The 13,876-nt window shown below is 39.2% G+C and overlaps 3 protein-coding genes across 6 annotated transcripts in view; 1 reads left to right on the top strand and 2 right to left on the bottom strand.

The window, feature by feature from the left end:
- LOC146521497 (beta-1,4 N-acetylgalactosaminyltransferase 2-like) overlaps positions 1-8,284 on the bottom strand; it is a 28,774-nt gene extending 20,490 nt beyond the window's left edge. The window contains exons 1-5 of the mRNA XM_085154891.1: positions 8,188-8,284; positions 2,797-2,921; positions 1,085-1,255; positions 804-910; positions 181-218 (exon numbers count right to left, since the gene is read on the bottom strand). Of these exons, the coding sequence (XP_085011017.1) occupies positions 181-218; positions 804-910; positions 1,085-1,255; positions 2,797-2,921; positions 8,188-8,253 (507 nt within the window). The 5' untranslated portion in view covers positions 8,254-8,284. The remainder of the gene's footprint in view (positions 1-180; positions 219-803; positions 911-1,084; positions 1,256-2,796; positions 2,922-8,187) is intronic.
- LOC146521490 (ICOS ligand-like) overlaps positions 1-13,876 on the bottom strand; it is a 230,323-nt gene that overhangs the window by 40,977 nt on the left and 175,470 nt on the right. The gene's annotated exons all lie outside the window — the stretch shown is intronic.
- Positions 1-13,876, top strand: part of LOC146521491 (hepatitis A virus cellular receptor 2-like) — a 248,697-nt gene that overhangs the window by 76,526 nt on the left and 158,295 nt on the right. The gene's annotated exons all lie outside the window — the stretch shown is intronic.

The raw sequence follows: 13,876 nt of genomic DNA, 5'->3' as shown, positions 1-13,876 counted from the left end.
TTTGCCACACCTGAATGCAATAATACTTTTTTTGATAGTTAGTATACAAATTAAACATACATATCTTTGAACTTTAGAAACATTCAGCAGCCATCTTTCATAAATCAGCCAATCTCTACCATTCAGTCAGGCAGATCTGGGTGAGATCTGCCATTTTCTAATCTGTGATATCAGACCAACCTTATAGCTGTTTCCTTCTTCAGCATGCAGACATAAACCTGAAATTCAAAAATTTCCTTCAGTTTCACTTAGTCCTTCTACTGAAATAAACATATTCACATCATATTTTGACTTTACACAAGTGTTGCCAGGTGAGTTCTTGAGGAAATCTCAGCTATCTTTCACTCAGGTTTTTCTCAGTGGGTGAATGCCATAGACATTCAACCTATTGTGTTCCTGTTTCCAAATATTTTTAATCTTCTTATTATTCTAGTTGCTCCGTTCTTTGTCCTTTGACTACTCCCACAGTTCTCAGGCTTTCACCATTCAAATTTTAAAAGATTTCTGCCATTTCTGTTCTTACCTGCTATATCTTTTGGTGTCATTACTTTTATACTTTTGAAAATATTAAGCTTTTTGTGTTGTTTTTGTTTCCCAATCACATGATTGGGACCAATTCGATCTGACTACTGACAGCATACTTTTATAAAAAAGTACTATGATCACTTTCATGTTAACAGTATCTTCATAAACAACTGTGAACCATGGCCTTGTTGCTTTCCTATTCTATTTGTATTTATATTTTTATAGGAACATAAAAACTAAAACATTGGTGACTGAAGCATATATTGAGCTTGACATACCTGGTATTGCAGTTGCAGTCAAGGGTCGTACTATAACACCCTGGATAGGATACTGCAGAGGAGAATTAGGCAAAGCAAAAAGTAGCTTGGATAGTATTGAATTAGTCCTGTTGAGGAGATAGAATTGGGAAAAATTACACAAAAGAATTTTGAGTACTCAGTAACACACACACACACACACACACACACACACACACACACACACACTTTAAATTATTTTATTCCTGAACTGTAAGTCTAACAGTTCCCGGAAAGCTCCCACCCATACACCCATCTTCTACCTGGCTTTGTATTGCTGGAACTCTTTAGCTCGTCGCTGCATTAATTCCTCATACTGGTCTTGTGGGATGTGGTCTTTGAGGATTGTAGAGCCATCAGTACAGGTGCATGGACCAGGTAAATGGTGTTGTGTGGGCAAAGATGAATTATAACTTAGAGATCCTGAAGAGTGCCTGTAATATGGAAGTCCTGAAGAGTCACAATTCAACATCAACATTTAAATGAACTACTACAGTCAAGTATAAAAGAAAGTATATCCTTATGTAATGTGATCCATATGGCAGCCTCAGCATGGCTATCCTTTTCATCATTGGTTTCCTTCACATCAGTCATTTCTTGGTCTAGATTGCATGGATTATATTTCGTGCCACCTTCAGATGCAGACAATTTCTCCTCTAATGCATCCCCACCATCAGTTTCCTGGCCTCTCTCCTCCTCACCAGTGTAGTAGTAGTAAAGAGCCTCACTTAGGTTATATATTGCCTTGTCATGGTGCTGACACCCGGTGACCTGTAAGCAAGGCTTCAAAAAAAGCATTGTACACCAAATCTACGAGAAATGTTCAATGATACAATGATACTGCCAACAGAGGAGTCGTTCTCATGGAAGTAGGGCTCTATTGGGCAAACATTTCCATAGTAGTTGCTAGGGAACCCATTGTGTGTGTGCATGTGTTTATGGCCATCTGAACTCAGTTATTTACACTAATTGTTGTCTCCACCATTCATTTCTAGTGATTGGTCATTGACCGGAAACAATAAGTGTACAAATGTTGAATAAAATGAATTAGTGATCATTCACGAATCTCCCAGAATATTTCTAAACATGCAGTTCTCTCTACAATGATCGTGACTAAGGCTACGTTCACACTGCAGGTCTTAATGCTCAATTCCGATTTTTTTGATCAAATCCGATTTTTTTGTCTGCTCGTTCACACTACAAATAAAATGCGACAGCAAACGCGCTCTAGTGTGAACGCTCAAAGCGGCCCGCATGCGCAAAAGAAGATGTCACACACAACGCACTCTTTTTATACCCAGACCAAACAATATTGTTTGACTAATGGCCCTTAATATAAAGACTTCGGACTTCACGTTTCCCAATTTTTGCTTTAAGTTATTTTGTTATTTACATAATAATGTAGATAACCTAATAATTATCCTTACTGCTGTTTTAGAGAGGAGCGGTGCTTCAAAGGATAGTTGCAAATTTCTGTCATAATCTGCAGATTATGCAGTACAAATAAAATGTTAACGTTTCTCCAGCATTGTCTTCCCAGCAGTTTCACCGGATGGCCAGGAAGCGTTTGCGATGTCTTATCGGGCGCTTCTCCGGCGCTGATAATTGGCATCTGTCTTGTGTCAGTGAAGTAATAGATGGATTTAATGTGACTTGACCATTCACACAGCAGTCGCTTTCTGAAACATCGGATGTATCGGATTCAGTACCACATACGAAAGTGACCCAGATTGGATTTGAAAATATCGGATTTGTTCTGTTCACACTGTCATACCATGATCGGATATGGGTCGCATAGGGTAAAAAAAAATCGGAGCACAGCACTGTTTTAGCTACATCACTTTATCCTTCTCACTCAGTTGCTTCATTCTATTTGCCAAGAAAAGAAAAATGTGTACCATACATATCATATTTATATGTCCACACACACAAACACACACACACACACACACACACGGATACAGGAATACTTTACCTTTGTTTTTTGTAGGCTAGCTCACTTGTCCAATTACACAAATTCCCGAAATAGAATGTAAACATAATGATCAGCATGCCGACAACAGCAATCACAAAAAGCTTTGAGCTTCTAGAGACAGACATCTGTTGATACACAGAAACACACGTTATAGTAGATTAATTAACAAAGGAAAAATCTTTACCATCTAAATAGTTAAATTTTGCAAATCAGTCATATAAAACATGTTATGTCTTGACTCACATCTTAGATATGATTGAACATATATAAAATGAACATGAACAAATACTTTCTTTTTTTACATTTTTACATTTTTTTTTTTTACATTTTTTCCTTTGCCTCTGTAAAAAGTTCATCCTGCCTTTCATGTCTCTCAGATGAAGCTCTCTGTGTCATTGCCAAAAAGTAATTTCCAGTACTTGCCAGAAATATTTAAACTGTTGTAAATGACTTGTCAACATTTAGATGTCTTTTATTTATTCGGGTGAACAGTCTCATTTACATTAGAAATGTGTTTTTGAAGAGTGAGCTGACCAAGGGGCCAGCAGAAATTGAAGAATAATATAGCAGTAGCATAACGATAGTGGGCAGAAAAGACCCAATTGAATAAAATTTAGACACAATATCATGGAATCATAAAGATACTTGCGACACAAGTTATTTCTTTATTTTATATATAAGCCCTTTGTAAAGTCTATTATCTACAGTCGGTTTACCAATATAAACAGATATATTACACATGAAAAAAAAAAAAAACAGAAACACTGGAAAACACATTTTGACAGTTTATTGCCTGTATCTTTCAATACTATAAGTCCTTTTAGCTGCCAAGGGGCTCATGGGATTGGAAGAGATTAGTCCATTAGTCCAGGCAGTATGTCAGAATCAGCGCCATCTGCCTGTGTTCAGACAAACTGCAATTTTAAGGCGCAATTCATTTTTGCTTTGTCTGTTTGAAAATAAATAACTGCAATAATTTGAACAAAAAGAATGTTGTTTTTATCATTGCAAACTAGGTCTGCACAAGTAGGATCAAAATGATTATTTTGGAAAAATATTGAGATCAGAATACATAAGACATAATTATCCATTGATTTTAGTAACATTAATGTTTTTTTATTATTTATATATCTTGTGGAAGGTCTGCCATCATCTGATATCCTGGTGCTGCATGAAGTCTGCGACACACAATGCATTTAGCCAAAATCCTTCTTATGGCAATGCTTGCACCTGGAATCCAATACCTTTGCCGCAATTCGGACAGCATGTGGTTACGTCCACCATGCCCTATTTTCTGATGTACATGTTGAAGCACAAGGTCAGAAATATGAAGATCTCTAGCTATAATAGCGGGATGCCTTGCATCTTCAGGCATAGCTGCTCTACTAAGCCTACCTCCCATTCTCAACACACCATTCTCAAGCTCAGGATTAAGCCTATAGAGCTCTCTACTCTTCTTCACCTTTTTACCCCTCTGCATCCTACTGATCTCATCTGAATAACTCCTCCAAAAGCAAAGAACTGCATTCTCTGCCTTGTCAAGTTCTTCTACAGAGAGAAATCCTTTAGCAGCATGGTCCTTGACAGTTTGCAACTCTCTTTTAAGCTTTTCCTCAAGATTTTCTTTAGTCACGCTAGACGCAAAGCTCTCTTTCAGCTGTTTCCTTTTTTTTACTAAGTTCCTGCAGCAAACTTTTGAATCTAAGAATCCATGCAACCATCTTTTTCAGACGAGTCCAAGAAGATAAAATAAGTAATGAACTTCATCGCACCATCTTTGTATTCACTTGCATCAAAAGCATTAACTAAAATGGCCATTTTAATCTCTAGATCATTTAAAGAGATCTTTCGAAAATCAAGGTTCACTGGCCAATTAATTTCTGGTTCAGCAAGAAACTTTGGCCCTGTCAACCAGGAATCATCCTTCATAAACTTCTGTTTAAGGCTCATAGCTCGCTGTTCTACAGCTTTCCTGTTATTTGGCATTTCTACCTGATTGCACCTAAAAGGTAAACCAATGGTGTAATGACCATCAACCAACTTAACAGAGTCCATCACTGACTTCATAAACTGCTGATCTTCTCTAGACAAAGCAAACTGCTCATCCTGAATACATTCTGGAAAATCAGCGTTCATTTGACGTTCCCACAGCTCATCCAATCTTGCCACGGAAATCCTATTGATGCTCACATCAAAAATGTCAGTCTTACAATCCTCTCTGAGAGGACAATTCACCGTCCAACCAAGCATAGTTTTTACTGCATAGGGACCTCCATCCTGACTTCGAACAACATCCCATGGCTCTAAAGCCTTGGGCACATTGGTCTTGATCAACAGGTCTACCCCGAAATTTATCTCCAGTATGTTAATATAGAGCAAATGTGGCCATCTATCGAGATCTTCCTGTCGAGGAATATTACATTGATGAACAGGCATGCTTTTCTGAGTAAATAAGTCAGGCAAGTCACAGTAGTGATCTAAATCCAAACCAGCTACTTCCAAATCTGAAACAACATAACTACTGACCATTTTCTCCTGACCCATTGTCTGCAAAAGAATGCCAGTTTTCCATTCTGAAAGATTCAGCCTATCCATGAGCCCTTCAGTACAAAATGAAGCTGAGCTCCCAGGATCTAGAAAAGCATAGGTTATCAGTGACTGATTACCTTTCTTGGACTTCAGTCTAACTGGTATTATGGATAGAGCACTATTTTGCTCACCAGCCCCAGTAACACCACTGCTTTGCACAGCACATGAAGGACCTTCATCTGGTGGTTCTCCCCCTCCTATAGTTTGCACTGAAACACTTTCCCTCTGCTTGGAGTGGATATGTAAGAGTGTGGGGTGTTTCTGTTTACAGACTTTACACAAGAGACGTTTCCTACAGTCCTTGCTTCTGTGCCCAATGCGCAGACAACCAAAACACACACCATTCTCTTTCAAAAAAGATAATCTTTCCCAGTGCAACTTTCTTTCAAATGAAGGACACAAATCCAACATATGCCCTGCTCCACAAAACAAGCAAACCTTGATCACAACTGAACCACTCTCTCTCAACGCTGGCTCAATCTTCCCTTCCACCTTGGCCACTGTAGTAACAAAACTACTCCTCTTAGCCTTAGGGTAAAACTGAGACTTAACATTCCTCGCCTCTTTTCTGATGACTGTTGGAGGATCCTGTATGTCTCCAAACAATGGGTCACTTGCAATCTTCACTTGCCTTTCAACAAACTCAACAACATCGCTAAAAACCACTTTACGTTGAAACCTCTCCTGCAGATCGCATTCAACATTATCCTTTAATTTATAAGGCAACTTTTTTATAACTGCTTGCATATTAGCAGAGACATCCAACTCATGCAAGGACTCAACGTCTCCCATTGCATTACAACATTGCCTTAATAAAAACCCATATTCCTGCAAAGCCTTCACATCATCAGATTTTATAGGAGGCCATTTACTGACCCTTTCAATGTAGGCAGCAATTTTCAGCGAATTGCCAAAGTTCTCTTGGAGCAAAGATTTAGCTTTAGCATATCCATACTCAACAGGCATATACTGACAGCTTCTGACCATTTCTCTTGGATGGCCTCTAGTGTATTGCTCGAGAAAATATAAACAATCCTTAGCACTGTGAGCTTGACTCTCCACCATGTGCTCTCATAAAGGTTTGATATTGCAAAGGATCACCATCAAAGAACTGAATGTCACGCCTTGGTAGCAAAAACAGACTTCTGCTCAGCCAATAAAGTTGTTATTTCATTTTGTTTCTTCAAAACAGTGACTAGATGATCATGACCCTCACCACCTTGCACTGTATGTGTAAGATGTTGTGATCATGCGTGAGACATCATCCGAGTAGTCGAAACTGCACCTGGAAATACTTGATGTAACTTCTTCTCTGACTTTTCCAACGAAACGACCTCGGGCTGAAAACTATTTTTAACCTTGGGCCTTACATCCAATACCTGCGCTTGATGATCACTTGCATCAACACCCTGATATGATCGCTCTGGTAACACAGGTTTGAACGTCGCAGCATTAGGATTTAAAACGCCTAAATGCCCCTGCTCTCGTTCTAAATACGAATTCATTCCATCAGATTTACCATTAACAGCACTTGAGACTCAGGACATTTCAGAAGCTTTTAAAACATTCACCTTTGCTGCTGAAGCTGCTATTTCAGTTTCTAAGTCAAGCAGCTCCTTTCTTTTCTTAAGCTGTATTTCTTGTTCTTCCAAAGCATGCTATTCTTTCAACAACCTCTGTCGAACAAGAAGGGCAGCCATGTCAGCCTCTGCCATTATGCGTACTGACAAGGCAGATGAAACCCTTGAGCTAATCAATCAATCAATCAAAGCTTTATTCGCCACATGCAGGTTGCCCTGCAGTGAAATGGGACAACCTAGTCTTCCGTACATACCAGTTTTGCCTCATGCTCACCATACCTTTCTGTTCAACAACATCAGGTGCAGTGAACAGGCAACCACATTTATCACCTAACACACCCATGAGGCATGCCCCACACCCGTGCACCAATATAGTGAGTCCATTTAAACCAACCCACTTAATCAAAAAATGAGAAAATCATATGGCTCCTACCTGGAGAAAGATAATTCATATGACATAACAATCCAGAAATTTAGTTTTAAGGTGAAACCTCAGGGGAGAGCCACTATCTCTTGCTTGCCTCAGTGATACAACGTTTTATGTGTAGAGTTGGTCAATCAGCATTTTCTGAAGCTTGTTTTGACCATGTTTACGTGCCTAAAAGCCTGAACACATGGGATAAATAGCTGTCCAGCAGGTGTACCTAATAAAGTATATAAATATAAAAGTATGGGCTTCTTTCCCTTTTTGTGGTAAATGACTATTTACTTCAAAGATAAACTTCCTTGACAGGTGCATGATTAAACAAAACTAATGAATACTTACAGCGCCAGAATCAGAAAGTATCGGAAAATTTTAAATTACATAACTTATTTATGTAATTGCAAAGATATTGGGTTTTTATTGTTGTAGTATGACAAAAGCATAGAAAATAGCTCACTTCCTACCTCTTCTTCCTGCTGTTTATCGAGCCACAATAAGAAAAAATGATGAGCGAGTGACGAAAAGCCGTTTTTGAAAAACTTGAACAATTTGAATATAATTGTTGAAAAGTTTGCACACTATGAAAGGTGCGGTGTTCTTCTTTTCAGGTAACTGGTGTCACAGAGGACAATAATGTGTTACGATAAGGTACGATAACCTTATCACGGAACCACTAAGCAAGGTTGAACAGCAGAATAAAAGCTCAACCAACTGTTCTGATACATCCACACAGCTCCATGCTTTACCGACAGAAAAAACCCAAACAACAAAACCAAAGTCTGAATATATGTCATTTACCTTTTCTTGTTGTTTTAGATCATTTGTGAATTTCGGTCCTTGTGTAGCAGTATGTAGTATGTGCATGCACCAAGAATAGCAGTACAAATAAGCAGATATTTCTCTCTCAAAACATTTAGGTAGAAAAAGGTAGTTTCCAGCATAACCAGTTTTCATTATAGCCAACAGCTTTTTTTTTTGAGTCAGGTGTCAGTTGTTCCCCTGATGTAGTTTCATGTGACAGTGAAGCTAGTTTGACTAGATGGCTATGTGAAATTTACAGGTCTTGTGGTGCAACAGTAAACACTAAAGACTGGAATACTCAGCATATAGGTAATGTCAATGTTGTTTGTGTAAGAAAAAGGAGAAGTACAAATATGCGTTTGGGTCGGTATGTGTGTGTGTCATCCTATACAATACCAAGACAACAGAGTAACACTCCTGCATTTATTCATAAGTTTCTCAAAAAGGAAGCACAAGAAGGAAACTTGTCCACAGACAAGTTAGAGTCCATAGATTTTACACTTCTTTATTTTGTTTTTTGTTTTTTACAAAACTGCAAAAGTAATTGGTCAAATCTGGTCTGGAAATCAAACATTAAAAAAGCTACTGGGGCTGCTTGAGCCACAGTAACTCCACTGGTGGTTGAGCTGTAAGCCAAGCTGAAGGCACAGGATGACTAAGAAGGCTGGAGGAGAAAGGAGGGCCACACTGCAAGCTGTGCCGGTCATAGGACAATGCTGACAGGTCCCATCTGTGAAAAAGAGCAGTGGTGGTTTGGTGGTTGGGGCATGTTTACTGTATTTTTCTTAAATATAAATGTAAAAGTTTTAAAGTTTAATTTTATTTTTTAAATGAGGTTTTATTGGTTAATATAGTGTTAAATTCTCCCAGTTCTTTGAATCTTTGGGCTGAAGGAAAGACACTTACTCGGTGTATAAATGCTCAATCAACAATCCTTTATTTCCATACAATTTTCACACAATGAGCATAAACCATCCGGATGGGGAGAGATGCATGAGAGGGTCACAGCAAGTCTCAAAATGGCGATGTGTTACACAGCTTTTTATACTTTCTACTAGCCCCCACCTGGTCGTAAACCTAAACATTCACACTCTCTTATCTGTCGTGGCGCCTAAGTTATGACCTCGAGCTCCCTGTCTTTCTACCCCCTACAAGGGTGGGGGCACAGAATGTTGTCTGCTTTTGCTATTACTGGACCAAAGTCCTTCGCACGCAACCTTCTCAGAGAATGATTTAAGCAGTCTGACATGACAAGAAAACAGTGTAAAACATTCACAGCAGATAAATGGTGGCGCCCACCTGTCTAACAGAACCCAAAGATGGTCACATTCTTTTAATCCCCAAAGATATACTTGAACATTTGTCTAACATACTACAAAAATATACTGCGAAGATGGTCCTGTTCTTTAACCTAAAAATATAAGAAAAACTAAGCTATATATTTTGCACACAACCTAGACTAAGGAATATATTTATGTTCTACAGCTGTTTAACATACTTCATCTATCTTGACTATGGGTATAAGATAACCTAATTTAAAATACTGATCTCACAACTCCCCCTTTGATCTCTTTTCTCAAAGAGATCACTTACAACATACATTCTAGGGTGGAAAAGTGGTGTCAACTATTTCCCAGTCTCCTAGTATTTGTGCTTCACACAGAAACACAATTCCATCGCTGGACTTCCTCTGCGCTGTCACTTTTAGAGCTTGGCACGCTCTCTCCATCCCTCGAGTTGTCACACGTCCAACGCTGCTGAAGATTTAAGGCAGAGCACGTCGTACACCTTAGTTGTCTTCCTCAATGTCAACGATGAATCTCTCATTTTATTTAAAATCCTGCTGTGGGAAGTCTCCTCTCAATCTCCTGGAAGCTCAGTAGCACAGCTCTCTGTGTGATGTCTGCTGTGCTGAAGATGATCTCTGATCCTCCTGAAGCCTCTCTCCTGGCCTCAGCTCCCATCTTGTGGACGATCCTCTCAGCCACTCCTTCTCGTCATGGCACCTCACGACATCTACAGATTAAAAAATAACACTCCTCTCCCCACATGGCTTCCACCATGTGTCAACTCCCCAATGAGACATGTACAAGAATGTTGCACATTCTCTTTAAACCAGTCTCCAGGGTTTCCCACTTGGAGCAGCCATACTCCAACCTGTAACCCTGTGTAAAAACATTAATCAGCAGTTACATGTTCAGCCTATTTAATTCCCAGCTCCACCTGGAGCCTGTATCCTGGAAGACAAATCTGTTAAATCAAACTTCACATTTGCAACCAACTGTAGATCATAAGAGTGATAAAGTATTCAGCAAAAAAGACAAGTATCATGTGCAGGTTTTCGCCAATCATTAAATCACTATTATTACCATAATTTGTCCCAAATCATGAATCATCCCAATTTATTCCACAATTAAATCTGTGACTTCCCTTAAACAATGTCACTCCACCCATTTTATCACTATGAGCTCATATTCAACTATTCCATAAACACTGCATCTCTTATTTGTTTCCTCGTGTCACTTGTCTGTTTTCTGCTGAATCCTCCACATCCACTCTTAAAGAAAAAAACCAACATTAGGAGCACACATAGACAATCCTGGTGGTCAGGCGCAGGTCGATAGGTTCCAGAGGTGCTGTAAAAGGCCATAAAATTAATCCTGCTGTAAAAAGAATGACACTGGTTTCAACACAGGAAATTTCTCACGTTATTCACATCGTCAAAGTAACCTTCAACATTTTCCCAACAACACAGTGTAACAGCATCATCAATCCTGTAGTAGAGAAACAAACATCAACCAACTGTTCTGTTATAAATCACATCATCAAATCACATGAAGAACTGTAATGCTGTAGAAAAGAAAATGCAAATGTTAGCGCTGCGCAGATGTATACACCCTTTCTCACAGTAATCTCTGTGAGCAACACAAGCCCATGAATAACACACCCCTAGTAGATTCCCAAACACAGAAAGTGGCATTTAAAAGGTTACATCATCACGCAACCTCAAATGTTGCTGTCATCTTTCTGGTCCTGTAAAAAGAAACACATAAATTCATCCACCCTTTTGGCCTGTCTAGGTGGAGGTAAACTTTGAGTCGTGGTCAAGTCTTGTCAGCTTTTACCAGTCAGTCAGTTTGTTTTTATTTCCATTCGTTCATTCATTCATTCATTCTTTCTTTCTTTGCTGATAGTGGAAACTATCGCCGCATTTGATTTCCACCCTCAGCAAAATGACGTCATTTCAAAAAGAAAAAGAAGAACTTTAGGTCGGATTACCTCGCTGAATCCTTTTTAGTCAGGGACTCTCATTTTCTAATTGTCCCAAATAAGTGGCTTTCTCCAGAGCCCATTTTAATGTGGAGAAACTCACTTGCAACAATTTTCTCGACGACGTGTAGCGCTTTTAATTCCCGACGTGCAGATCTGCTTAAAGAAAAGAAATTCACAAACAAAAATCAGTGCACTGTTCAAAAAATAAAAATAAAATGAAAAATAACAGATATAACTGAAAAACAAAAGTAAATAAAAATACAGAAGCCCGGTCTTAGGACTTGTCACAGAATATTCTTTCTTTCTCTTATAGGTGAGAAAACACCAAATCTAAAACTTGGTTCCCCATACTTCAGAAACAAAAACAAAACAAAAACAAAAAATCTGCTAGTTTCACTCTTTTAAACTCTGGCAGCAGGATTCTGTTCACCCCTGCTATCATGTTCCCCAAAATAATACTAATTAAGTCGTCTATGTATCATTTCTCAACCCACTCAATAAACCAGACAGGATGATAATAACAGTATTACCTTCTTAAAATTGTTTTTGATCCTAATGAGTTTCATCAGTAACAGTATTACCTACTTAAAATTGTTTTGATCCTAATGAGTTTCATTACATGTGTGTGTGTGTGTGTGTGTGTGTGTTAGTCGGGTTAATACATTTTCTATTTCTGTGTATCCTTTTATGTACCGTCCCCCTTTTTTCTGAAAGAAAACTCTGTTCACTCCAAATTTTGTTTCAGAAACATCTAAATGAAAAACTCTGACATAGTCAGGCACAGCTAAACCCCAAATGCTTGCAGGTTACCATCGGCAACCACACTGTGTGTTGTTAACCCCTTCTACAAATACCCTCTTTTGATGTGTGCCACTTTATGTATGATTTTGTGTTATCTCTAGTGCATATCATGTGCATGTGTGGTGTCTCTTTCCATTTTTTCTAACAGTACTCTTGCATACCTCAGTGCTTGTCTTCCTCCCCCTTTTGTGGTGGTCTGGACACTGTGTCAATCCTCCACTTCCAGGCAGTCGTTTGTCTCCCCGGATTCCTTAACCCAATTTGATTCCCCAAACTAAAACAGCCGCCTCAGTCCTCTTCTGCTCCTTTCTCTCCGTTCTTCTCTCCCACTTTTCTGTCCAATGGCAGTCAGTTCTTTTCAGCTTTGTCCCGTGTATCTCTTTGTCCCACTGTCTCTTTCATTGCCATCTCGCTCCAAACATGGCAAATGTCAAACTCAGACAGTCCTCTCAAAAGTCCTTCACACACAGTGAGGTTGCAGCTTGCTGGAAACGCATCTCCATCCATCCAATCTAGATGGTGGATCTTCTCTTACTGATGCCATTTGCCCATAGTGCTGCTGGACCTCTCTGCTCATAACTCTGGTATTGTCTCTTGGACTGCTGTCCACTGTTGATGTTCATGCTCGTGCTTCTGTAACTGCACTCGGTGTCTTCAGGGAGAGATTAGCTTCCTTGGAGCTTGCTTGTTCAGGATGAGGACTGGAAGCTGCAAAACAATTCAGCCAAAATTCTGGCTGGGTGTTTCTATTTTATTTTATTTTTCTAATGATTTTAACCTATAATTTTCTTCTGACTGCTGCCCATGGAGAATTGATCCAGGTCCGTTCCCCACCTGTAAACGACAGACTGAGAGACTTTCATTATTCACTGTGACTGCAGATGTTTTCATCACTCCTAAAGCAACACATCTCTACTTATTTTGTTTTGACCTCTACTGACTTCAAACCCCAAAAATGACATTTTTATTTGATCTTAACCGCAAACACAAAAAATCTTCTTGATGTTGTTATTAATTCTTTTCATCCACAACACTCCAAATTATTTTTGTTTTGTGTCCAGCCGGGGAAGAAAGTGACCTGTAGCATCACTGCTTCCCCCAGTTGGAGACAATTTCCCACTCACACTTCCACACTTTTTATTTTCTTTGTTTTCATCATTACTTTAACGCTAATCCACTTTTAATTTGCATTATTTACTTTAGTTCATTTTCTCCTATTTGATCACTATGATTTCTTGACTATTATTATTTCACAGAAAATCAACTAATCTACTTTGTCTCCCTATTTGTTATCAAGGAATTCACACACACACTCGCGGGCCGGTCACTCGCCCCCACCTTTTCTTTGTCTCTCACACACACGCACATTTTACTCCTCGTTCGTTCCGCCTGTGAACCCGCCCCTCGAGGCTGGCTCACACACACTTCATTCAAACTTTCTGCGAGACACTTCTGCTGATTCAGGACAACGCCCTAATCAGAACAAAGAGCGGGTGCCGTCCGCTCTTATACACCTCAACCTAAATAGGACAATTAGGCTCACGATCTTCAGATCGCACCACATTTGCCTCACGATTTATTCAAACTGCGCCACGGACTGGATACCGCAGTT

This window comes from Neolamprologus multifasciatus, chromosome 3, assembly GCF_963576455.1.
Source record: "Neolamprologus multifasciatus chromosome 3, fNeoMul1.2, whole genome shotgun sequence".
In the NCBI taxonomy this organism is placed as follows: Eukaryota; Metazoa; Chordata; class Actinopteri; order Cichliformes; family Cichlidae; genus Neolamprologus; species Neolamprologus multifasciatus.
This window is presented reverse-complemented; position numbering and strand designations above follow the sequence as displayed.